This window comes from Pogona vitticeps, chromosome 2, assembly GCF_051106095.1.
Source record: "Pogona vitticeps strain Pit_001003342236 chromosome 2, PviZW2.1, whole genome shotgun sequence".
Taxonomy (NCBI): domain Eukaryota; kingdom Metazoa; phylum Chordata; class Lepidosauria; order Squamata; family Agamidae; genus Pogona; species Pogona vitticeps.
Genome location: NC_135784.1, coordinates 246,075,617 through 246,101,985, shown reverse-complemented (window position 1 = coordinate 246,101,985; position 26,369 = coordinate 246,075,617). Strand labels below are relative to the sequence as shown.

Below are 26,369 nucleotides of genomic sequence, written 5' to 3'. Positions count from 1 at the left end.
GCAATGCAAGGCCAAACAGCCTTCAAATACTTCTCATTACGACAGGGATAGCTTGCAGTAATATCCAGTTCTGGAAAAATTCTACTTCTTCCCCATGTAGTGTGATTTCTTTCTGCTGAGATCAGACAGGAAGGAGAAGCCTGAGAGGTGTTGGCAGTAGATGTAGCAGTCCCTGCCACACAGAAAGCCCCAGGCCTTCAGTGCTTTTGAGCCCTGGGTCCACTGTACCGGAGTAGCTGTTTAGGGTATATATTTGCATGTGCATGGTTCTGCATACTGTCTAAATAGAGCACATAATGCTGGTGGCATTCTGTGGCTATATAGGAGCTGACTGCATATGTGAAAGCTTTGAAATTGCTCAAGTTCAAGCATCATCATTTTGCAGTGAAAAAGACAGTAAATCACGAAGTAAAGACATCACTTTACCAGCTTAATAAACTAGTTTAAAATCCCTGGGCAAACTAATAGGTTTTGACATAGTGTCAAGAAGGATATAACATTAGTACCAATCTCTCCTGAATACTTTCCCTGTTCGAGATTCCACCACAGTGAAGAATTAGGAAAAGTCTCTCTGTTGTCACATTTTATACCCACAGAAGATGGGAAAGAGCCTCCCCTGCTGATTTTGAAGTAAGAAAGGCCTTAGTGCATGGGGAGGTGCAGCTCCTACAAATGTTACAGTCGCAAGACATTTAGAGCTTTAAAAGTAAGCACTGCTACATTGAACTGGATTCAGAAATGAACAGACAGCCATTACAACTGTTTCAAAAATATCATAATAAGACTTTATTTTAGCAGTCCTGGCCACTGCTTTCTGTGATACAAGATAAGAACATGAGAAGAGTCCTGCTGGATCAGGCCAAGGACCCATTTAGTCGAGCTTCTTCTGTCTCATGGTGGCCCCAGCAGATGCCTCTGGGAGCACACGAGACAACTAGATAGCTGTCTCCTGACACCCCTCCCCTGCATCTGGCATTTTGAGGTACCTTCCTTTTAAGCCTGGAGATTATACATCCCCATCATGGCTTGCAACCTGCGATGGAGTTTTCCTCCAGGAATCTGTCCAATCCCCTTTTAAAGGCATCTAGGCCAGATGCCATCATCACATCCTGTGGCAAGGAGCTCCCAAGACTTACAATACGCTGGGTAAAGAAATATTTTCTTTTGCCTGTTCTCACTCTCCCAATGCTCAATTTGAGCGGATGTCCCCTGGTTCTCGTATTGCCTGACAGGGAAAAGAGCTAATATGCTTATTAGTTCAATATGACCTCCACATAATGACATATTACAGTAATTCCATGCCTCAATTGTTGTTTGTCCTCCAGGTTCTGATGAATTGGTGTATAAAACATATTTATGCCATACAGGAGACATGGTTAATAATCTGAGGTGATTTATCCTATTTTCTGAGCAAGTGCATCTGGTGCCAAGCTGCGCTACCACTCTAGTAGGGCAGGTGTGTTTGGACAAGAACCAGGATATTTAGAACTCTGTGACTTCTTACATACCTTCTTGCATCTACGGCAGAATGGTCTTAGTTTGGGGGGTTTGGGAGTTTTTTGTTTTGGTTTTTTTCTATGATATGACTTCAACAAAATGGAACCATCTCAAATTGGGTATCATAATTAGAAAAACAGTGTTGTAAATGAGAGAAAATGTGCTGGATTGCAGTAAATGTTTTTCTCGTTTAAACTTTTTTTTTGTCTGTAGAAGTTTAGTAATCATTGTGTTGAGTGATAGCTTGATATAAAAATAAAAATGCCTTTTGCTTTCTTGCTCTTGTTTTCTTTTCTTCCAGGTGTTTTGGAAGGTCACAGAACAGCAAAAAACTCGATGTGCAGAAAAGGGCAAATCCAAACAGGTGAATAGTTTCCACCATATAGTTCATCCATGTGCCTTTCAAAAGAACATTCTTAGTAATATTGGGAAAGTAATTAATTCGTCTTGTGACCCTTTAAGAAAACCTGGAGCATATGTTTTATTTATTTCTCCTCCTCCGCTTTTGTTTTTGCAAACTGTCTTTTTGAATAACTGCCTTTTGTGTGTCTCCGATAAAAAATAAATGTGTAAATATGTAGTATAAATGCTGTATATATATATTGTGTTGTTGCTGATACATTATGATGACCTATGGTTTTAAGCAATGACGCTTGTTCTTTATTCAATATACAGCTGATTATCAAATTACTGCCTAGTAATCCTGCTGGAAAATGTTGGTAAACTAGCTTATTTTCCCAAATGCAGTAGTATATTAAATAGCACTGTGAAAGGTATCCAGCTCTTCCCTAAGCAAGCTGCTGCTTCTGCCTGTTGTTGGTATCTCTTCCATTTGCAAGCAAGGCTGGCTTTTTGTAACAACACTTGACAAATGAGGAAGAAGAAGCTCTTGGAAGAGCAAGCCTCACAGCTTGCTTTCTTACCACTGCTGTTCAAGAAAGAGGAGAATAGGGCTTAAATAATAGTAACAATAAGTCTATTTCAACTTATAGCAACCCTTCCCAGGTTCTTTAAATGGAGAATATACAGAAGTGATTTAATATTCCCTTCTTCTAGGGGCACCCTGGGACTGCGCACAGGGTGGGTTTTCTCACAGGAGGCACAGTGGAGACTTGAACTCCTAACCCTTGGCTCCTAAACCACTGAGCTATCCAGCCAGCCTTAAAGTATTGTCTCACTTTTATGCTTTTCATTTCTTTTAATTAATGAGCATGGTTGCCCACACTTACTGTTTGTTGAAACTTATACTTTTTAAAAAATAAAGTTGAGTGTGCATTTAGAAATGAAATCTTTGTTACCATTAGGAAAATATTTAAAGTTCCATGTCTCATTTAGATTGACTCACAAGAAACCAGATTCAATTACATTGGCCATAGTGTAAAAATTTAGATTTGACTCAGACTCAATAGGTTCTCCACCTGCACATTGCCAAGATATTTGGAATAAGATTTTTACCATACTAGAATGATCAAATTTTCCTCTTTGGCTGTTAACGGCAGCTATTGATTCACAGCCAAAATCTGGAATCCATTTTTTTTGTTTTAGACAGGTGTCTTTTTAAACCAGGGGTCCCCAACCCCTGGTCCGCGGCCTGGTGCCGGTCCATGGCCATGGCAGGACTGGGTTGTGGAGAGAGATCTCCCGCCCCCCCACTTCCCCCAATCACCCCACCCACATGCATGTCCTGCCACCTGCATGCACGGGTGCCCCGCCCTCCATGAGCCCTCCCTCCCCTATGCACATATGCACTAGTGCGCCCCTCCCCTCCATGAGCACACCCCACCCACTCGTGAGCATGGTGGGTGCCCCGCTCCCCCAGCCGGTCTGCGGTTCAGAAAAGGTTAGGGAGCACTGTTTTAAACAATTAAATGGGGCCTTCACTGGAGGGTAGTAGCCTTGTTAGTTGGCTGCAGCAAAAACAACAAATTTTGTACCACATTAAAGATGAGCCAGTTTAGGCTAAGCTGTTTGTTTGTTTGTTTGTTTGTCTGTTTGTTTGTTTGTTTTGGATGGACCAAATTGTGGTTCAGGAATGTTTACACCAAGTAAAATCAGGGAATCTGATAAAATTTAACTTTCTTTTAGAGAAGGACTTTATACCTGCCCTAGAATTTATAGTGGGGAAAACATCTTAATATAAATTAGTGAGTTAATGAGTACATTTATCCATTCATAATTCAATTACGTACAGTTTAACTCTGGTGTCTACTAAGGTTGCTGATTGTTGCCATAGGAGAACGTGTATAAGACATAAAAATAATGTCGTAGACATCAATGAATTTTGCAGGATAAAGTAAAATATTCTTTCAGTGGGATCTTGCTCCACATAAATTAACAAAAATTAGTTTAAAAAGTCATTGAATAAATGCAGGAGATGTAATCCACAACATTTAAATGTATTACGTGCATTTTTGTCATATCTCAAAATACAATCTTGGGCGCATACTGTGATTGAGTTTATTAATAATATGATAGGTTGTACTGTTGAATTCCCAGTGTGATGTACTGGATAGAGTTACAGAATAGGACTCTGGAGAACAGAGTTCAAATCCCCCCTTGACCATGGAAACTTTCTGGGAAAGTGAAACTGGTAAAACCACTCCTTAAATATCTCACCTATCTTGAAAATTGCATCAGGATCATTATAAGTCAGTCCCAACTTGACAGCACAGAACACATACATGTTAGAGTCTAAGCATGTTACCATATTATATTGGCTCATGTAAGAGAAGGTGTTAATGAATCCGATAGCAAGCTGATTTTAAGTCTACTCATTGCAGCTTAGAGGGCTGTAACAACAAACTGGAAGAAAAAGGGGGAAAAGCTATCTTCTGACTAGTATAATCATATACAAGGAACATTGCCTTGTTAACTATGTTGATACATCAACAGATGATGCAAAGAAATTATTTACAAGGTACACATAAATTTTATGAGCAGTGGGCAATATCTGTTATGCTTTGGAATGAGAAAGAAGTGGAACATACCCCTTTTGCTTTTTATAGGTTCTTACAGAAATCCATATTATTGTGGTTTATTTTAAAAACAATAAGTTTACAAAAATAATAATGTGCTGTCCAGTGTGGGATCATACTGTCATAACTAGGGGTCCTGTCTCAAATATTATAAGTAATTCTGCTTTTTAAATTCATTATTTTATTTGTTAGTAACTGAACAGATAAGGAAACTGGCATCCGGATCCTGTATTTGTTACGGGGAAGCCCCATTGAAGACCATACTTCCATATTTGTGCATAGAATTGAAACTATACAAATAACTATAATTGAGGCTCTTTAAGATCAAACATTATGCTTGCAGTTTTTTTTTATTTTCTTCCCTTGCTACTTTCTCTTTTTTACAGACAGAGTGCCTTAACTATGTGCGTGTCTTACAACAGCAAAATGACTCCTTGCTCTATGTCTGTGGAACGAATGCATTTCAGCCAGTCTGTGATCATCTGGTAAGTGCACAAATGCATTTTCTTTTAGCCACACCTATAAAAGCATTAGAAATTCCCTAGTTCTGCAGTGTACAGTCTGGTGATGAGGAGCAAACCCCATGTATTATATATATTCCTGCTCCTTGACTCAGTTGTCTGCTGAGGTCCAATCATCATTTCCCAGCAAAAGGTGTCTCATGAGGATTTTGTTTCCATCCCATTTTGTGTCCCTAGTTTTCCTGTCAGACATGGTCATACTAACTTTCAGATAGCATAAACATTCTGTCTGCTTGACACCTGCTGCCATGTCTCTTTCCAAACACTTCCTTTTCTGCCCATCTTTCTCTCTGTCAGCTCCTGGCTATGCCATCGTTTCATACTACTGAATGCTTCAGAATGAAGTTGGACTTGTGCTTAAAAAATAAAAATCACTTTTGCCTGCTTTCTGTGTTTCCGATTCTATTACCACTTCTTCTTTACCTGGATCTTACTTTGTTCCAGGAACAGGATTCTTGACCTTTTGGTGGGGTCTCTCTTACCTGTAAATGTCTGTCATCATTTCCACAACATTTCTTGAATGTGTTCTTTCCCTTATTTTTGTCCCAGCTGACTACCTTATTTATGGATGAATAAATTCCCAGTTAAATAACTTCTCAGTTAAATTATCATTTTAATAGCTTTCTTCCATGAGAAGAGTTTACTTAACTCTTGTGCACCACAATTTTTTTATGGTACCAAGTAAATTGCAGTACAGTGGTGCCTTGCAAGACAAGTGCCTCGCAGGACAAAAAACTCGCAAGACAAATGGTTTTGGCAATTTGGGGGTGGGTGGGTTGATGACTTGCAAGACAAATGTTCCTATGGCCATGTTTCGCAAGAAGAATGTTTTCTCTATTTTTAGTTCCTGTGTCATATTTGCTGATTTTTAAATGTTTTTCTATGATGTTTAAAAAACTGAAGTTTTTTGATTGAAATTTTTGAAATCATCTGCACAATTATGTATGGCTTTAAAGAGCATTTAATAAACCCTTTGTAAACCAAATTTGACTGTTCTGACTTTTTTTGCCCATAGGAACGCATTAATTAGATTTCAATGCATTATGTGAAAACTCGTTTGGCAAGACAAATTTTTCACAAGACAGCATTAACCGCAGAACGAATTAAATTCGTCTTGCAAGGCACCACTGTATATCTTCTGACACTAGTGAGAATTGCAGTTGTATTTAGGAGATAGAGTTAGGGTTAGTGTTAGGATATAATGTTTCTTGCTTGCTATGTGGAATATTTCCTGACACACACACCAGCATCCTTTCCCCCATGGTGGAATAAGTTTGTGTTCTCCCCAAATAGGATCAACACTTTTAACAACCAGATCATGTCACTTCTGTTTTGCTGCTTCATCATTTGTCAAAATATGACATTGGGCATTTTCTCACTAATTTTTTATGTTGACTGGAACAAAAGAATAGCCCAAAATCAGGTCCTTTTGGAAAGTGTGAGGGCAAGAGGAGAAGGGGACGACAGAGGATGAAATGGTTGGACAGTGTCATCGAAGCTACCAACATGAATTTGACCCAACTCCGGGAGGCAGTGGAAGACAGGAGGGCCTGGCGTGCTCTGATCCATGGGATCACGAAGAATCGGACACGACTAAACAACAACAACATTCTCTGTTTCTTTATACTTCAAGGAATATATATGGCAATTGTTTACAAAGGCAACAGTGCTCAAAATACATTATTTTTCTAGTTCTGTGCAAAATCTGCAGTAAAATTTGTGGAACTATAATGCCTCATCCTCATGCATAAAAGTTAATATTCCAAATTGATTGATTCTGGGAAGAGATGGTTAAGCTGATTCACCTGTTGAAAAAAGATGTTGGCTTGTTTTTAATTTCTTTTTATCCCCTGAGGTTCTTCATCATGGTCTCTTTGAAATCACACATTGCGTCTTTTTTCCTGGCCTTCAAAACCATGATTAAGCTACTTTCCAGACACTAATTCCACATTTTATTCAGACTCAATGTTGTTTATTAGCCTTGGTTCAAGCTAGGCTATTAAACCAGCTTCAATTTGTAATTTAATATCCTAGCTTGTTCCAAGTCATAGTTTTGTGTTTTGAATACATAGGGAATAAAGGGCAATGAAAGATAAGTTGTTCTGTGCCAGATTGTTTTGATCGTCCAAATACAGCCATAGTCTTCGAGATACAACTTACTTTACTTTTCCCATACAGTTCACACTTCAGTTCCTCACATGATGCCTGTCTTTTCTTCCTTTGCTAACACAATCTTTCTCCAAAGAGGTAGCCATTTTTCCTTCATGGTTGTCTAATCTTTTTAATTATTTCTACGTCGTCTTTCTCTCACCTTAATTTGGATTTCGTGGGAAAGTAACAGCAGTAGTTGTGTGGTTTTTGGTTCATTTTTAAAGAAAGTACTTTGCGTAATGGGTCCATCCCAAGTAGTCTAATCCTTTCTTCTGTTACTTGGGGTTTTACATTTTTATTACAGTAATTGACTCATAGTGCAACATTGTAAAGTGCACTGTTCTACATATAGTTTTAGAAGAGGCAGCTGTGTTACTCTGTGCTAGGATATCAGGCAAAATCCAGAGAAACAAAACAAAACAAAAGACAAAAACATGTGGCATCTTAAAGAATAACTGTTGTATTTTAATGTAAGCTTTCGTGGACATGTCACCTCATCAGACATGAAAGAAACAGAAATCTGTACAATACGCCATATTTAAACAAATTTTATATTTCATTCATTTAATAAAAGCAATGTAACACATATGGTATATTTTCTCTGATTGAAATGATAGTAGAGTACACTTGTGTCACGGTTTATTTTGCAGTTTTTAAAAACTGCATGTTTATTAAGAACAATCAAGGCTATAGAGCTGATTGTGTCGGTCTTTTTCTAATGGAGTCATAGTGTAGTGAATGAGCCACATGACTTTCTTCAGCGCATTTTAAAGTTGCATTTCATTCCATAAATTAGTCAGGCCAGTTTTTGGCAGTGAAGTCAGATGGTCATAAATTGACACCTGGGAATGTTGTAGAAAAAATGCAGTTTCGTATAAAAATGTGTTGCTGGTAGTTGCATGCATTGGTCTCTATGTATCTATGATCCCACTGAAATAAGATGCTTCTGGATACTTTCATTATGCAGTCATCCTATCTCAGTCGTGGTTTTACAAGGGATCCAGACCTTGAGCTCTCCCTCTTGTAGTCCTACTGTTTCTTAGGGTGTTTTTTAAAACTTGCCATAAGAAATAGTTTAAGGAGGGAAGATGGACTATTTCTGCAGTGCCTTTAGCTTGCTAACAGTAGGAACTGTTCATTTGGATAACCCTAAGTGTTAACATGTATGTGCTGGGTTGTGGTTGTTCATGTTTTCAAATAGAAAATAAAAGGTATGGCTTAATTGTTTTGTAGAAGGTGACATCATTTGAACTTACGGGCAGAAACGAAGATGGTAAAGGGAGATGTCCTTTTGATCCTGCACAAAGTTATACATCAGTCATGGTTGGTAAGTATGAACTTCTTTTGTTATATCTTGATCTTATGGTTAATTTGGGCACAATCCAAAACAGTGTATGCGCATATATGGCACTAAATTCCAAGTATTTTTCTGAACTGCTTTTTAAGAGTTGCTCTTAGAAGCTCACAAACTTTCCTTTTAGCTTCTCTGGAATTCAAAAAGCAGTCTGATTATGACTCATGAGAGCTTTGTAAATGATTTCTTGTACATGTTCTTCATTGTACCCCGTTTCCCCGAAAATAAGCCCTAGTATGATTTTTCAGGATGCTTGTAATATAAGCCCTACCCCAAAAATAAGCTCTAGTTAAGTGAAACCCTGCCCTCCACCATCGTGCAGAAGATGACGTGACTGTATTTGAATAAATGTAGATTGTTGTGCATGAAAAAAATAAAACATCCCCTGAAAATAAGCCCTACTGCGAGGTTTTTTTTGGGGGGGAAGCAAAAATTAATATAGACCCTGTCTTATTTTTGAGGGAACACAGTAGGTTTTTTTTAACCACTCTACTCCCAACTGTATGTCCTTCATTTCTTACTTCATTCACAAGAATTAAATGATAGTTTTTATTAGTAGTTGTTTAAAATCCTTTAGAATAGAATTAAATACGTATAAAAGTAGAATTTGTTTAACCAAGCATATTTGTTTATCCAAGGAAACAAAAGGTTTAAATTAAACTAGTATATTCAGATACTATACAGAACAGATTACAGACTTGATGCATAACCTTGAGAGCTGAACAATTTGTGGTTCGTGTTTCAGTACAGATGGTGTAGAGCAGTGGTTCCCAATTTGGGTAACCAAGCTGTCCTTGGACTTCATCTCCCAGAAATCCCTGCCTGCACAGCTGGTAGTGAAGGCTTATGGGAGCTGTAGTGCAAAAACTCCTAGGTTACCCAAGGTTGGGACCCACTGGTGTAGATGTATATGAGAGTTTGGTAGCTGGGAAAGAAATACATGGTGGGTGTACAGTTTGTGCAACTTTGCTAACTGGTGGCTAAGAAGATTAGGAGAACATAGAGGATATAATGGGAAGAGTTTTGAATTTTCAGTATTTTAGTTGTGTCAGTCTGTTGCAGCGCAAACAGCAGAAAGTCATGAGGCACTTTTAAAGCTAACATTTCTTAATTGACATGGACGTGTTTTAATGCAGTCAAATATTTGGAGAAATAGTGTTTTAAACTGCTTAATTGTATACATATGTATTATTCATGCAATTTTACTTTCTTGAAAAGATGGGGATCTTTACTCTGGAACATCTTACAACTTCTTGGGAAGTGAACCAATCATTTCGAGAAATTCGCCGCAAAATCCACTAAGGACAGAATATGCAATTCCTTGGCTTAATGGTAAGGAGGTGATAAGGAGCCACCAGAGAAATAAACATATGCCAGAATTCTCCTGTTTGATCTAGTAATTTTTCCATTGAAATAATATTCTTTGAAGTGTTCTTTTCTACTTTCAAAAGAAACAAGGTTTCTTTCCTGCCCCTCTTTCAGATTAGGTGAAAGACTTTATAAATCATTCATTAGTGTTTGATAGAAATAATATTGAAATACCAAGATCCTAAACATCATTAATTTCATTTGCAAAACTTATTAAAGCAGTTTGAAAACATTGTGATGGTTGAATTTCTCTTTAACATCTAGTTTGGTTGTGAATAGTCAAGGGCTTGCAAGCTCCTATCAGACAGAAGAGGGAAAAATATCAATCATAATACAGATTTATTCAACTATGACATAAACCTTACAAATCACAATAATTAATAGGATTCATTGAGATATCTGTGAAGATTCTCAGTCATCCAGGTGTGGTTATCTAGAAGTTGAGTCATGGCAACTTGACTTCTTTCTTGTTAGATTGAAACAATTTACTACTCTTCCAAGTAGCTTCTTCAGTCCTTGGAAGATTACTTTACCATAGTAGCTTTGTTTTGGAGCTATTGTAGTTTGCAAAGTAAACACAAGAAACTGCAGACTGTAATCATCAATTCAAAAGTGCCTTTGGATCTTGATCTGACTTGTTTATGTGTTAAACCGTCTCCTAACTGTCTCCTACAGATTTTCCTGGTGCAGTACAGAAATTGCAGAATATTATAGTAGAACAGGGGCATCATATACCGTATTTTTCGCACCATAAGACGCACTTTTTTCCCACAAAACAGGGGGGTGGGAAGTCTGTGCGTCTTATGGAGCGAAGAAAACAGATTATATTTTCCTGTTTTCTTCTCCTAAAAAATTGGTGTGTCTTATGGAAAGGTGCGTCTTATGGTACGAAAAATACGGTATTTTTAGGCAGAAAGTCTGTAAGCAGCCATTAATTGAAAATACTGAGAACTGTAGGATGATCAGATTTTTGAAATAAACTCTGATTTTGTATATATTTGTTTCTTCTTTAGAACCACATTTTGTTTTTTCTGATGTGGTAAGAGCTGATCCAGATGATGCCAATGAGGATGATGACAAAGTATATTTCTTCTTCACTGAGGTTTCTGTGGAATATGAATTTCTCAGCAAGCTGATGATTCCAAGGATAGCTAGAGTTTGTAAGGTGGGATACAACTAAACCATTTTTTCCTTTGTTTCAGCTGCTCAGGGGGAGCAGTTGTAGAAAGAGTTTGTGTCGATTCTGCTTCTGCTTTATTTAGCACTTTTCAGTTCCTGCAGTCCAGACATACAGTCCGTTTGTTCTTTTTCCATAAGGCTAATGAGACTTGGATGGACAGTGGTCTCTGTAAAGCTGATTATTTCCTCTGTCCATTCAGGGGATGTCTTGTGAATGAAAGATACCTGCTGTGCTCCCAGCACTAAACTTGGGACTGTTAGGAACTTCCTTGTGGATGTATCATTAATATGCGAAGAAGGGGGGGGGAGATTAAATTAAAAGTGGGTTGGTTCTGTCAAAAAAGCATTTTGTTCTTCTTGGAAAATGATTGTGAAAATCCATGTCTTTAAATAAAAAGAGGAAAAGATTTCAGATTTGTTATATTCTCCCATCTTCTTTCACTCCTTCTGTGACTCATAAACTGTCAGTTGAATTCTAGCCATGGCAGCGTTAAGAGAAGCAGGATACGACGGCTGACTTGGCTGTGCCTGACACATTTCTAAAGGGCTCCAGACAAAGCTCACACTTTTCTCACAGCACTAAAATTTCTTGCTTGACTGTGATGTGACAGGTGGCACTTCTGTGCTGAGCTGCCATAGCCCGAAAGAAAACTAATGCAACCAGCCTGATTCTGTCAATCTTCACTTATTTTCCATTCATTGGGAAGCAAGGTTACATTTCTCATACAGATTTAACAAGTGTGTTGTCATCTCATTTTTTTTCTCCACCTTTCTTGTGGGTAGTAGGGAGGTTGTATCTTTGGTTTTAAATTACAGAGTGTAATTAAGCAACAGAAACTGATGAAGTCTGCTAGATTTGTGATATCCCAGCTGTTTGAAGCAGATTTTCTTTGGCATAGTGGCAGTGATAGTCTTCTTTCTGCTGACAGTGTTTTCATTACTTTAAATTGGCATGTGGTCTGCTGGTCTGCAATACTTTATAATTTACGTGGAGCTATATATAGGTTTTTTGGAGGAAGGGGGCAAACATATTTTTCTCATTGTTATGAAAATAAATTACCTTCCAATATTTTGAAGTGCCTTTGTGAAAAAAGAACATTATAGCTAGGTTGGATAGATTTTACATCAAGACATCTGCTTTTTGCAAAATGCAGACACAGCAGAAGTGGGATAGCAAGGGTATTTTTAAACTCCTTACAGGAGTTGCAGATTTACTGCTTTCAGACCTACGTGTGTTTTCTGTCAAGCAGCTTGCAATTAAAATTCATTATTTGCTAAGCTGTTACAGCTTCTGCACCACAAAGAAAAGAAGCCCTTGCTGCAGTTGCTCCTCAGAGTGGTCTCAGTTCGGGTTCTAGGAAAGGTAATGCTGAGGTGGAGAAGTATCTGAGAGTCAATTTTTTCCCCTCCTACCCCAGGGCTTCTGACAGTACTTTCTGGAGTGTGAGAAGAAGCCCTGCAGTAGCAGCCCCCTAGGCCAGGAATGTGACACGAATAGCTGGGTTGAGTGTCCATGACCCATGCTAGGGAAGCGGGGACAAATTTTAAAGTGTTAATGAATTATCATGTAAAATCTTTGATTATATAACCTCCTTGCTCAATCCAGGAGCCAGTCCTGGTTCTACGCATTCATTTGAAGTATACGGTGATTGGTTGGGAGGACAGATAGATAATAAAAGGGATTTCCAATATTTTCTTTATGTCAAGACAAATGTCCTGTATATGCATGTTGTTTGAGGACTATGAGACCATTGTTCTCGTCCTACAGTCATATATTTTAGCTTCAAGCACACGTGACCTCCGGGCAGTCAGCCCACATGGCTATGTTGCAACAGGAGTACTTATGAAGGGGTTCTTACACAACATATATTCCTATGAATATATGAGCAATATATGACGATGATGATGATGACGATGACGATGACGATGATGATGATGATGATGATGCCAGAGTTGAAAATAAAGAATTGGAAAAACTAACAAAATACAGAGACCTGGCAATCAAAGCATCTCGTTTGCGGATGAAACACACTTCAGTGGTCCTCGGGGCTTTGGGAACAGTATCAAGAAATTTCACACAGTATTATAAGGAGTTGCAGATTTCAGAAATCACACTATCAAAGCTACAAAAAACGGCAATGTTAGGAACAGCATACATACTGCACCGATATTTAATAGATACTTAGGTTTTTGGTTAAAATGTGTATCTGTTATAGCAATGGTCCCCAACCTTGTGCCTCCTGATGTTCTTGGACTACAACTCCCAGAAGCCTTTACCACCACCTCTGCTGGCCAGGATTTCTGGGAGTTGAAGTCCAGGAACATCTGGAGGCCCAAGGTTGGGGACCATTGTGTTATAGGATACCAGTCAATGTTTTTATAATTTTGATTGACTGTGTCTGGTGTTTTTGTACAACAACAGCAGCAGCAGCAGCAACAACAGAAGGAAAAGTTCTTCAGGGTGATGTGTGAGGTTGATAAAGCATGTGGAAGGTTAGGATGTGATGTAGAATGAGTGAGGTGGAGGCAGGTGTTCTACATCTACATGGCAGACTGTGAGGTGAAAAAAATGTGTTCTTCCCATTCTCTAGCTCCTAGGTTCCCAACCTTTGTTACTCAGATGTTTTTGAACTGCAACTCCCAGAAACCCCAGCCAGCACAGTTGGTGGTGAAGGCTTCTGGGAGTTGCAGTCCACAACTCCTGAGTAAGCCAAGGTTGAGAACCAGTGCTCATCAGTTGTCATAGGAGCTACTGCATCAAGTCACATGGCTTTCCCATTGTTTGATCTTATTGGAGGAAGTCTAAGATCTATAACTGTCTCCATGTACTCCTTGTTCTCTGCAAGTTTATGTATGAAATCCACGTGGATCCAATTGGTGCCTGAAGTTATTTACAGTGACATTTAGATTTTGGTTCTTAATCTGACATGTTACATGTTAAAAGTGATCACTTGGATCCTGACTTCTTCCTCAATGGGTAGATTTTTCTTTACTATTTTACTGGAAAACTACTCAAACTTGTCTGTGGACTCTGGGGAGGGAATTTGCTGACCTAACTTTTTCCTCTTCATTTTTCTTTAAAGGGTGATCAAGGAGGACATAGGACTTTACAGAAAAAATGGACTTCCTATCTCAAGGCTCGATTACTATGCTCAATACCAGATAAAAACTTATTTTTCAACATTGTCAATGATATCTTTATCTTGAAGACACCGGACTCAAAGGATTCAGTGATTTATGGGATCTTCACCCCACAATTGTAAGTAAAGCATTTGCATTTTAAAGTAATAATCATTACTACAGAAGTGTGAAATAGTAATGTGCTAAGGGTTCTTAATTTCCTTCTCTTTTAAAAGGAATAACGTAGGACTTTCAGCAGTATGTGCATACAATATCTCTACAGTGGAGGATGTTTTTGCCAAAGGGAAGTACATGCAGAGCACCACAGTAGAACAGTCTCACACAAAGTGGCTACGATACAATGGAGAGATTCCCAGACCCAGGCCTGGAGCAGTAAGTCTGGATAAGCTGAGAGCTGATTAATGTTACTGTCATAAGAAGTAATTTTTATTCTGGTGTCAAGTATAATCATAGAAGATCTCTGCCTCCCATCATTATAAACAGTTACAGTGGTGCCCTGCTTGACGATTACCCCGTTTGATGCTGAAATTGCTTAATGATGAGGTTTTTATGATCGCTATAGCAATTGCAAAACGATGTTTCAATGGGTAAAATCCGCTTTACGACGATCGGTTCCCTGCTTCAGGAACCGATTTTTCGCTTCACGACAATCTTTACAGCTGGTTGTTGGGTTTTCAAAATGGCCTCCCGCTGTTTTCTGGACCGATTTCCGGAAGACAGCGATCGAAAATGGCTTCCCCTATGGAGGATCTTCACTGGGTGATGAGGTATTTCGCCCATTGGAATGTATTAACCAGTTTTTAATGCATTTCAATGGGTTTTTTACTTTCGCTTGACGACGATTCCACTTAACAGCGATTTGAATGGAACGGATTATCGTCGTCAAGTGAGGCACCACTGTAATTGTAGTTGTAGCTTTTATATTACAGTAATAGCATTCAAGGAATGCTTATTTGGAAAGAAAGGTCTTCAGTGGAGATTGAAAACAAATGTAAGGGCATGTGTGGCTGCATAGCTCTGTGAGTTGGCCTCTTGGCTACAGAGCCAGAGATTGGGAGTTCAGTTCCCCTACTGTGCGTTCTGGAAGAAGAGCCAGTCTGTGTAGCATTGGGCAAGCTGCATGACCCCAGAGCATCCCCCAGAAGTTGGGATCAACTTGATGGCATGTAATTAATATTATTATTTCAATATTTTAAATATTTGTTTTGTTTTTCACATGTCTGTGAGGCTGTTTTGCAACTTTGGATTCAGAAAACATTTTAAATAAACATAATAAATATGTTATGAACCAGTCCCAAGAAAGAAAGCTGTGTGGGCATTTTTTTCACACTTTAGATTAGTTGTAAGCTTTTATAATTCGGAAAGAAGCCATGTTAAATAGTAACATAAATAAAATATAATCATGAAATTAAAGATGATGTTTAGTCTCTCTGAAGCCATCTTACTTCCTCCCAGAATGACCTAACTTTACCTGTGTCTGAACAGCAAAGATAGTAAAAGTGTGCTGCTTGTAGAGCACCCCATATCACTTAAAGCACTCCTCTGGGCAGTTTACAATGTAATTATGCAAGGTACACACTACTACACATCCACGTGCGTACCTCCCCCCCCCCCCAGCAGACACACAAAGCAAGTTGGCTACTCAATTTACCAATCTTGGAAGGATGGAAGGATGAGTCAACCTTGAGCTGGCTACCTAGAATTGAACCCAGGTCATGAACAGAGTTTTGGCTTCAGTACTGCAGTTTAAGCACTGCACCACGAGACTGTGTTGCCAATCAGTACAGGTAGATATTAGAAATTATTCTTAGCCTGACTGATTTAGCATGATGGAATTGCCATATTTTCCCGTGTATAAGATGATACTTTGTATCTAAAATCTTTAAACTAAAAATTCCCACGGGGCTTATGAAGTGGCAAGGAAAGCAGCCTTGAAAGGGCTGCAGAACCAAAGGGCTGCAATCCTCTCAGCTCTTTCATTGCTTTCACCCTCCACTTTCCCAGCCCTTTCATCCTGCTTTCGTGGGGCTTAGGAAGTGGAGGGGGAAAGCAGCAATCAAATTTTCTTATTTGAGGTTGGAAAAGTGGGGGTCGTCTTATACATCGGGTCATCTTATACACAAAAAAATCTGGTACTCATCAGTTGCAGTTTTGTGTGTGTGTGTGTGTGTGTGTGTGAGTGAGTGAGTGAGAGAGAGAGAGACAGAAGGAAGCAGTGAATGTATACTAAAGCAAAAATAGATTAAAAAGGAGAGTTGAACTCTTTTATTGTTTCAATACAATCAAAGAATTTAGATGTTTGCACTGCTTTAGACCCTGGAGAAAGCAATCTGACTTCATTGAAAATATTGCTCAAATAAACCTTAGTCTTTGAAACCCACCATATTTTTATTAAGGTGATGTGACACATCCATCATATTTTACATTTTTCTTCCAAGATTTCTGATGCACTTCAGGAACAAATACTTATTTTCCAGCCTTGTCTGGCACTTGCACTCATATATAGATGACTTTTTACACTTCCGGGAAACTCCTGGTTTTGGTCGGGGGAGGGTTCTACTTCATACAGTCAGATAATACAGTATTTAAGACTAGCAACAGAATCTCCAAGGAAGGAGACTGTATACACAAACACATTGCCTTGTCAACAGTGCAGTTAGTTATCCCACTAAATAGACAAATCAGGTGGAATAGTATATTAGTAAATTATAAACAACTTCTGGCATTACATAAATATTTTAAAATCATAGTAGTAATAATAGGCTTAGCTTAAATTATGCTTTAATTATTTTAGTACTGTATCCTTATTTATTTGTTTGTTTGTTTGTTTGTTTGTTTGTGTGGTTGGTTGGTTATTAAAATAGCTCTAACATTCTCATTAATCCTGTGCCATATGTTTAATTTGTTGTTCTTTGAGCAGTGTATAAACAAGGAGGCTAGAGCAGAAAATTTCAAGACAACACTCAATTTACCTGACAAAACGTTGCAGTTTGCCAAAGACCATCCTCTGATGGACGACTCCGTAACCCCAATAGGAGATAGGCCTAGACTAATAAAACGTGATGTGAAGTATACACAGATTGTGGTAGACCAAGTTCGAGCATTGAATGGCACGTTGTACGATGTCATGTTCATCAGCACAGGTGAGTCTTCCATGCTTTGAAGATTTGATAGTGTAGAACTAAGATCAGTGGCTTTTCATTAAAATTGAGTGGTTGGTTGAGTGCTTTTTACATATTTATTGGCAGAAGCCATAAACTGAAAATATTTAAGGTCCTAAATAGCCTTGTTCCTTATGAATTGCTTCCCTGCCATGTATTATGTACTCTTATAAACACTTAGCTCAGTGTACGAAGTCTATTATCTTATGTAGTCTTTTGCTTGTTATCAACGTTCCCCTTCCCTGGGATTCAGTGGTTAAATATGAGTATGAGATCTTGTATTTGCAGTGATGTGGTTGTAGATTGTCCTGGGAAAACCATCCCAGCTACATAATTGCTAACCTTTCATTTTGTGAGAAAGATTTGGTTTTTCTTCAAATATTTATGGGTGGCTGCTACTTGTAGGTTTTTGTGTGTATGTAGATATGCTTTGTCTGTCATTCTTCTTATCATTTGTTGTATTTGTAGTTTTTAAATATGGTCTTTTGATTCGTAGTTGTTAGATGTCTCATGTTTGTTTGTTTTTTGCTCCCAATGAAAGTGAGTTATACATTTTAGAATGAATAGATCAGGATAACATTGTAATTAAAGTATTTAACAAGGTTCAGTGATGATTACGTTATTTGTAATAGAAACATTTCCAGTTAATCCCATATTTGGATGGATTATAAAATAGATGAAAATAAAAAAATTCCCATGTTGGGATATATTCAGAGAAATCTATCAGGGCCTCCATGTCTGTCATAAGCAAGGCCAAAGTAAAAAATGAGCAGGCCCCTGCCTCTCCTTTTCCCTTCCTTTATTCCGCTTCTGTCAGACTGCTAGGAAAGGAACAGATTTCTCTTTCTGAAAGTCTGAAGTGATCATTTGTAAAGAGCGTTTCAAACTAATGTGCTGCAAATAGCTTACTCCTTGGGCTAAAGGCAAAACTCAAAGGGCTTGCTTTTTTCAGGGCCGTGGTGGTTGTGGGAATCTGGGATTTGTTATCTAAAAAAGTAAATTTCCATGTTCTGGAATAACAGACAAGATTATGTGAAGCTAGTTGTAGAGAAAGGTGTTAATACAAAAGGTGCTAAAGGTGAACTATGCCTCAGATAAAGAAGAGAAGAGGTTAAAGCCATTTAATGTTGGGGAGGTTGTAAGGGCAGGTGCTTCAGTTTTTGAAGAGAGGCTTTGGTTAAATGAAAATTGCTCTGAATGTGGGTGTTCAGCCAAAAACCCTGTGAAAAGCTTAGGAAGAAGCTACCCTGTTTCCCTGAAAATAAGACCTAACCTGAAAATAAGCCCTAGTATGGTTTTTCAGGATGCTCGTAATATAAGCTGTACCCAAAAAATAAGCCTCAGTTAAGGGAAACCCGACCCTCCACCATTGTGCAGCAAACAGAAGATGATGACTTGACTGCAAAATAAAACATCCCCTGCAAATAAGCCCTAATGCGTTTTTTGGAGCAAAAATTAATATAAGACCCTGTCTTATTTTTGGGGAAACACGGTAGCTGCAGAACCCTTACACTGAAGAAGCCCCATCTGAAGATGATGTCAAGTATATTGTTTATTTTTTATATGTTTAATTGTTCCTGCTGTTGCTGTTTGTAATTTTGATGTCCTGGCTATTATACAATGCCCAGAAAGTGCTTCTTTACTATGGCTCAGTATAAAAATATAATAAATAAATAAGCAGTGTGTGTGTGGATAAATTTGAAGTAACTTTTACCTTTATATCCTAAAATATGACCTTCTCTTGTTTCAGATCGAGGAGCCCTTCACAAAGCAATCAGCTACAAAAATGGAATGCATATTATTGAGGAAACTCAGCTCTTCCCTAACTTTGATCCCATTCAGACTCTGTTGCTTTCTTCGAAAAAGGTGAGGCTGAGTGAAAAGAACAGCAGATTTCAATCTTTCTCTGTGTGTGTGTGTGTGTGTGTGTGTGTGTGAGAGAGAGAGAGAGAGAGAGAGAGAGTGAGTGATACAAACATGCACAGCACAAAAGGTAAAGGGCAGGAAAGTAGCTGCTGACTTTAAAAATGTCTAATGGGAGCTTTATTGCCGTAGTATAAGAAACTGACATGCCATACAGAGAGTGGATGTGGATCAATAGCAGGATTGGAGGATTCCCAAGAATCCTGTTCTTTCGGGGATTCAGAGGGTTGTTATAATCTCATTTTAAGCTGCTTTTATTCAGAGATTTGAAAGACTCCCTTTTTTTGGGACAACTGCCAGAATCTCCTAGCCATCATAGCCCCTGGTCACACTGGCAAAGGATTCTGATAAGCAGTTTTAAAAAGGAAGCCCTTTTGAGCTCTGCTTTTATTTCAGCAGACTTTGTGTCAGTGGAACATTATGGAAACCACAGTTCCTTAAATGTGGGTAGAGGGCATGGATCCATGTAAAACCTTGAATGTGGAATAGAAGACCTCACGTGCAATCCTTGAAGTCAGGTAGCAGATGATGGGGAGGACCCTTGCCAAGCTGCTGCCAGTCATAGCAAGCAGTATAAGGCTAGGTAGACAAAAATTCAGACTTGGTGTAAGGCAGCCTCCTATGAACTTGAGAAGCTTGGCTACAGCCTGACTGCTTACATGTCTCTTCTTCAAAACCAAGGTGGCTTGCCAGGCAATACAGCACTTACAATGGCTTGATGCTTTAAAAATTAACAAGTTTTAGTTAGCAAAAGCATTTGTGGACTTCAGATCACTTTATATTTGGATTGAATCAGGTGAAGCAGGCTACAGTCCATGAAAGCTCATGCCAATTAAACTTCTTAGTCTCTAAAATATCATGCATCTCTTTCTTCTCTTTGATGCATGACTATGTAGACCCTGAACTAATTTGTCTGCTATCCCCTGGAAATTCTTCGGTAGGGAACATCAGTGCAAAGCTATCTCAATTTTTTTAATAACTCGTAAGTCACTGACTTCATGTAACATAAGTCTTTTTCCTTCTTTGTGATAAGGAAAGCATGTTGGACCAATAGCAACTAAGGGAAAGTATAGCAAAAGGCAGAATTTACTATAATACATTACATAGCTACTTGTGTGCCAGACACTTGCTACTCATGCCAAAACAATCCCAAAATGCTGTTGCTGCTGTTGCTTCTCCTTTGCTCATTCAATTGATAAGTCACAGTTCATTTGTATTAGACATGGGTCATTATTGTCAGCAGAACTGAGCAACTAGCAGTAATAAAAATCAAGCGTTTATTATTCCACTGTATCTATATAGCAGTCCATTTCAATTATTTTGACAGGTGTATTAAATCTCACAGCCAGTGAGAACAGAGTGATGGATTAGGGCTCAGGAGACTTGTATTTGAATCTCTGCTTGGCCAAAGAAGCTCACTTTGGGGGGTTTGGGTGGTAGAACCACTCCTTAAATATCTCACTTACCTTGAAATCTCTAGTAGAGCCTCTCTGACTCAGTTTCAACTTGATTGTACATAGCACACACATTCATCTCACAACCTAGCTGGAACAACAAGAAGATTGGACAGCCATGTAGGTCTCAGTGTTCTAGTTCCTCTTCATAAGAAAAAAAAAATGAGGTTCCGCTGATGAGATAGGATGAAAACAATTACATCTAGAAAAAAATGGAAAACATAATTCCAGTCTTGCTGTTCCACTGATGGAGCAGGAGATAACAGACAAGGCTTCATAGTACCATGTCACCACAAACACACCCTGTTTGTGGTACCATGGTACAGATACATTTCTGTATTGGGCTTTAAGAAATTGAAATGACATTCTGGAAGTATTAGAAAAGACTTCTTAAGGTTACTGGAACATTCTCCTCTGTGTTCATAATTGTAGAGATGCTAAAGTTTGAAATGTTATTATTCAGGGGAATGTAAAAAAATGCAATCCTGAAAATGTATGTTATGATTTAAAAATGAGGTTTGAACACCTGTGTGCTAAAAGTCACTGCAAGTCAAAATATAAACAAAGGTTACGAATTTGATAAAAGTTACAGAAAAGCTGAAATGTAGGCCGAAAGCTTACAACTGAAATGTGTTTTTCTAACTTACGTTCTAACTACAACTTAAGGTTTGCTTTTATAATATTTTTGCTTTTTTACTATAATAAAAGGTTTGCTTTTATAATATACAGTAATTTAAAAAATTCTGTTTGCAACTTTCCATAGTTTCGAACTTTCTTGATGTTAATCAGTTTTTCCAAAGCTACAAGAATAAATTGCTGTTTAAGCATTTGGGCCTCCAGTTTTTCATAGCTGTAACACTGTTCTTTGTATAATTGAAGTAATTGCCTGTAACAAAAGTTGCATGTTTTCAGCAACTTTGAAGTATTTTTATGCTTATGAAACATAAAAGCAATGTGGATAAATAAAACCGGTAGAAATAGACAGGCTGATGTTTCCTGGAATTTTTCAGACAACGAAAATACACCTCTATAAGAATAATAGTAATTGTGTGCTGTCAAGTCAATTCTGATTTATGGTGACCCTTTCCAGGATTTTCTAGGTAGAGGGTACTCAGAAGTGGTTTATATTTCCTTCTCTTGTGGGCATCCTGGGCTGTACATGTTACCCAAAGCCACATGGACTGGCTCTTCTGGGATGCCCAGTGGGAGATTGAACTCCCAACCTCTGGTTCCACAGCTAGATGTCTAACTCTCTGAGCTGTCCGGCCAGCCTTGATACCCAGATGAATTTTGATATGATTAGAAGTGGTTATCTGGTCGCATAATGGAATTAACTCTTTCAGAGATAAGTGCCAGCTATGATGAACACAGGCTTCTGATTTTTCCGAGATGCCTGTAAAGATCTTTAGAAATTTTAAGAAGGTGTTCTAGCATCATACGTTCTGGCCTGACAGAGAAAAGGGGAAACCATGTGGCATGTTTCACTTTCATGTTTCACCACCTCATTTTAACCAGACAGGCAAGGGAAAGCTTGCTAAAGCATTTACCCACATGGCCAAAGGAAAGCATTGAATTTCAGTCTTCAAATAAATGGGAGTTAACTGTCTACAGAGAAATGACTGATGAATAAATAAACAGATATTTTAGGGGCATTAATGGTAGAATGATACTATACCCATTTCTCACACACTAGGACAGGGGTGGAAAGGTTTTGGACTAGAACTCAGAGGCCTTCATCATTAGCAGTACAGGCTTAGGGCTTCTGGCATTGAAATACAAACATTTGGTGTGTCAGAAGTTTAGCAGCCCTTCACACGTGACTGTCATGAAGTGATTTTCCTGGAACGGATTATCGTTGTTAAGTGAGGCACCACTGTATTTGAAAAACGTACCCTTTCAACTTAAAAATGCACGCTGTTTTCGTGTTTTTTACTTTCTACCTTATTTCCTTTTTTAAAAGAAAACTTTTGTTTAAAACTAAGCCTGCTTCATCTTCCAGTGTGAATGGTCATGATTTGTAGTTTCTCTGAGACTGTAATAGCTAGAATGTTTGACATCTGAAATTAATTGCCATGGGGAAATGACCAATCATCCCTTCTGTGTTTTTATAGGGCCAGCAGTATCTCTATGCTGGATCTAATGTAGGAGTTGTCCAGTCTCCTGTTGCATTTTGTGACAAGCACCGGACCTGTGTGGACTGTGTTCTGGCAAGAGATCCATACTGTGCTTGGAATCCCCATCTGTCTCTTTGTGTGGATATCTTTAAAGAAAGTGAGACTCAACAGTAAGTGCCCTTTGATCTGTCTACGTGGTCTCTTGCGAAATAAGTTCCAAGAGCACAACTAGCATTAAAAAGTTGATTGAGGGTACAGAATGCAACTTCACAACAATCTCAGGTTTTAGATTCCTTTTTGAAGTTATGTCAGAGTAAGTGACGCTGAAGGTTCTTAGAGGGAGACCGGCTTACTGCCCTCATGCTGCTGCTTTACTGCTACAGTTTAGAAGCAAATCACATTGCCAGATTTCAGAGCAAACTGTAAACAGCAAATGAAACAGCCAGATATTGGTGGTAAATCCCATGTGGCTTTAATCTGAGCATTTGTGCTTATGTTAAAGTTTTTCAGTGTGCTGCCAAATGTTGGCTTGCATAGAGGGGAGGGGGCTTGGGAGTTGCCCACCTTTTTGAAGATGTAACAGCTACCAGAATATGCCCTTCATGTATGAGCAATCTCTGATAAATCTCAGATAGTGGGGGAACAGGGGTGAAGAAGATTTCCAGAAGTTTTGTCGCTTGGAAGGGGCTTATAGAGTTCAGCCCCCTTCTCAATGCAAGGATCCAAATCAAAGTATATCTGAAAGATGGTTGTCTAATTTTCTCTCAATGCCTCCAGTGCTGGAGCAGTAACTGCCTCCAGAGGTAATTGGTTCCATTGTTGTAGTGCTCTAACAGTTAAGAAATTTTCCTGATATTCAGCCTAAATCTGGCTTCTTGTAGCCTGAGCCCATTTTTGTGTGTTTTGCACTCTGGGATGATCAAGAATACATCCTGCCCCTCTTCTGTATGACAGCCTTTCAAGTACAGTGGTGCCTCACACAACGATGTTAATTGGTTCCAAAAAAATCAACGTTGTGTGAAACATCGTTCTGTGAAACACCATTTCCCATAGGAATGAATTGAAAACCGGTTAAAAGATTGCCGTCTTTAAGTGAAAAAACCCATAGGAAACATTGTTGAGTAAAACAATGTTTCCTCCATTGGAATGTATTGAATCCGACTCAATACATTTCAGTGGCTTTGCAAAGTCCTTTTTTGCTCCTGTAAAAGTGCCTTACAATGTTTGGAACAGGTTTTAAATGCTTGCAATCGTTAGCCCACCTCCTGAACCCTATGCAAACTTAATTTGATGTTGTTCTGAGTCGTCTTTAAATTTTGGTAATTTTTTGAATTTTCTCTCATTGGAATGCATTGGACGGAAAGTTCAATGCATTCCAATGAGAGAAAATTCAAAAAATCACCAAAAATTAAGGACGACTCAGAACAACACCAAATTAAGTTTGCATAGGGTTCAGGAGGTGGGCTAACGATTGCAAGCATTTAAAACCTGTTCCAAACATTGTAAGGCACTTTTACAGGAACGAAAACGGACATTGGAAAGGGCTTCTTTGATCTCCGTTTTCCTGCTTTTGAAGCTCTTTCCGATGTCCGTTTTCGCTCCTGTAAAAATGCCTTACAATGTTTGGAACAGGTTTTAAATGCTTGCAATCGTTAGCCCACCTCCTGAACCCTATGCAAACTTAATTTGGTGTTGTTCTGAGTCGTCCTTAATTTTTAGTGATTTTTTGTTTTCCCTATTTAAATGCATTGAACTGTGCATTCAATTGATTTAAATGGGGAAAATAAAAAAATCACCAAAAATTAATGAAGACTCAGAACAAAACCAAATTAAGTTTGCACATGTTTCACAAGGTGCACTATGGAATCCAAGCATTTAAAACAGGTTTCAAACATTTTAAGACACTTTTAAATGAGCAAAAAGGGACCTCGTTAAGTGAAATTCCCCCATAGAGAACATCGTTAAACGATGGGGGAAATTCCTCAAAAAAACCCATCGCTGTGTGAATTCATCGTTGTATGAAGCAATTATTGTGCGAGGCACCACTGTATTTGAAAACTTCTACCATATCTCCCCTCAGTCTTCTTTTCTCAAGGCTAAACATGTCCAGTTCTTCCAGTCTTTCCTCATAGGGCTTGGTTTCCAGCAGCCTGATCATCCTTGCCCTCCTCTGAACTTGTCCCAGTTTGTTGGCATCCTTCTTAAAGTGTCCAGAACTGGACACAGTACTCAAGATTAGGCCTAACCAGTGCTGAATAGATAGGGACTAGTACCTCACATGATTTGGAAACTATACTTCCGTTAATACGTTCTAAACTAGCATTTTCTTCTTTTGCAGCCACACTATTGGCTCATTTCAACTTTTCATCTACAACAATTCCAAGATCCTTCTCACTCATAGTATTACTGAGCCAAGTATCCTCCATCTTGTAATTGTGCAATTGGTTCCCCACCCCCAGTTGTAACACTTATCCCTGTTAAATTCCATTCTGTTATTTTCAGCCCACTGCTCAAGCCTATTAAGATCTTTTTGAATTTTGTTTCTGTCTTCTTGGGTATCAGCTATTCCACCCAATTTTGTCATCCGCAAATTTGATGAGCAATCCCTGCACTCCTTCATCCAAGTCATTAGTGAAAATGTTGATGAGCATCAGGCCGAGCACCAGGCCTAGGACTGAGCTGTCGTGGTACCCCACTTGTTATCTCCTTCTAATTTGAGAAAGAGCCATCGATAAGCACTCTCTGAGTATGATTCTGTAACCAACTGTGTATCCACCTGACAGTTGTTGTATCCAGCCAACACTTAGTTAGTTTACTAATCAGAATATCATGGAGCACTTTATCAAAGGATTTGCTGAAGTCTGCAGCATTCCCATTCTTTACCAGGGAGGTTACCCAATAAAAAAAGGATTTGTTCTTGACAAATCTTTATTGGCGTCTAAATATTACTGCATTGTTTTCAAGGTGCTTGCAGACTAACTGCTTTATAATCTGCTCCAAAATTTTCAGTGGTATTGATGTCGAGGCTGAGTGCTCTGCAGTTCCCAGATTCCTCCTTTTTGCCCTTATTGAAGATAGGAACAATGTTAGCCCATTTCCAATCATCTGGCACTTTATGATTGAAGAAAATATGGAACAGTGATTCAGAGAGTTCTTCGGCCAGTTCCATGAATAGTTTTGGACGCAGTTAATCTGGCCCTGGGGATTTGAACCCATTCAAAAGAATAAGGTATTCCTTGACTGTTTGTTTTTCAATCTCAAAGTGCAATTCTCTCCCCTCCATTTCTATTTCACGTTTACCTGGAGGGTCATAGACTGTCTTTTGGAAAAAGACCAAGCTAAAATAGCTCGGTGAAAATATCAACCCAGTGTGCGGCGGTAATAAAGAACTGAAGAAGACCAATTCATTAAAAAGGGGATTGAAAATAAAACAGCGAACATTCTAATGCTATTGTACAAAACACTGGTAAGGCTGCACCTGGAGTATTGAGTACAGTTTTGGTCGCCACACTTCAAAAAAGACATCATGGA

General features: G+C 38.6%; 1 protein-coding gene across 8 annotated transcripts in view; it reads left to right on the top strand.

Moving 5' to 3' along the window:
• SEMA4D (semaphorin 4D) overlaps positions 1-26,369 on the top strand; it is a 152,445-nt gene that overhangs the window by 101,445 nt on the left and 24,631 nt on the right. For all 8 annotated transcript variants that reach the window (XM_078386204.1, XM_072992376.2, XM_078386199.1 and 5 more), the window contains 10 exons: positions 1,799-1,861; positions 4,859-4,957; positions 8,378-8,471; positions 9,717-9,830; positions 10,880-11,031; positions 14,129-14,304; positions 14,402-14,558; positions 17,107-17,329; positions 19,098-19,213; positions 22,836-23,008. In XM_078386204.1, the coding sequence (XP_078242330.1) occupies positions 1,799-1,861; positions 4,859-4,957; positions 8,378-8,471; positions 9,717-9,830; positions 10,880-11,031; positions 14,129-14,304; positions 14,402-14,558; positions 17,107-17,329; positions 19,098-19,213; positions 22,836-23,008 (1,367 nt within the window). The remainder of the gene's footprint in view (positions 1-1,798; positions 1,862-4,858; positions 4,958-8,377; positions 8,472-9,716; positions 9,831-10,879; positions 11,032-14,128; positions 14,305-14,401; positions 14,559-17,106; positions 17,330-19,097; positions 19,214-22,835; positions 23,009-26,369) is intronic.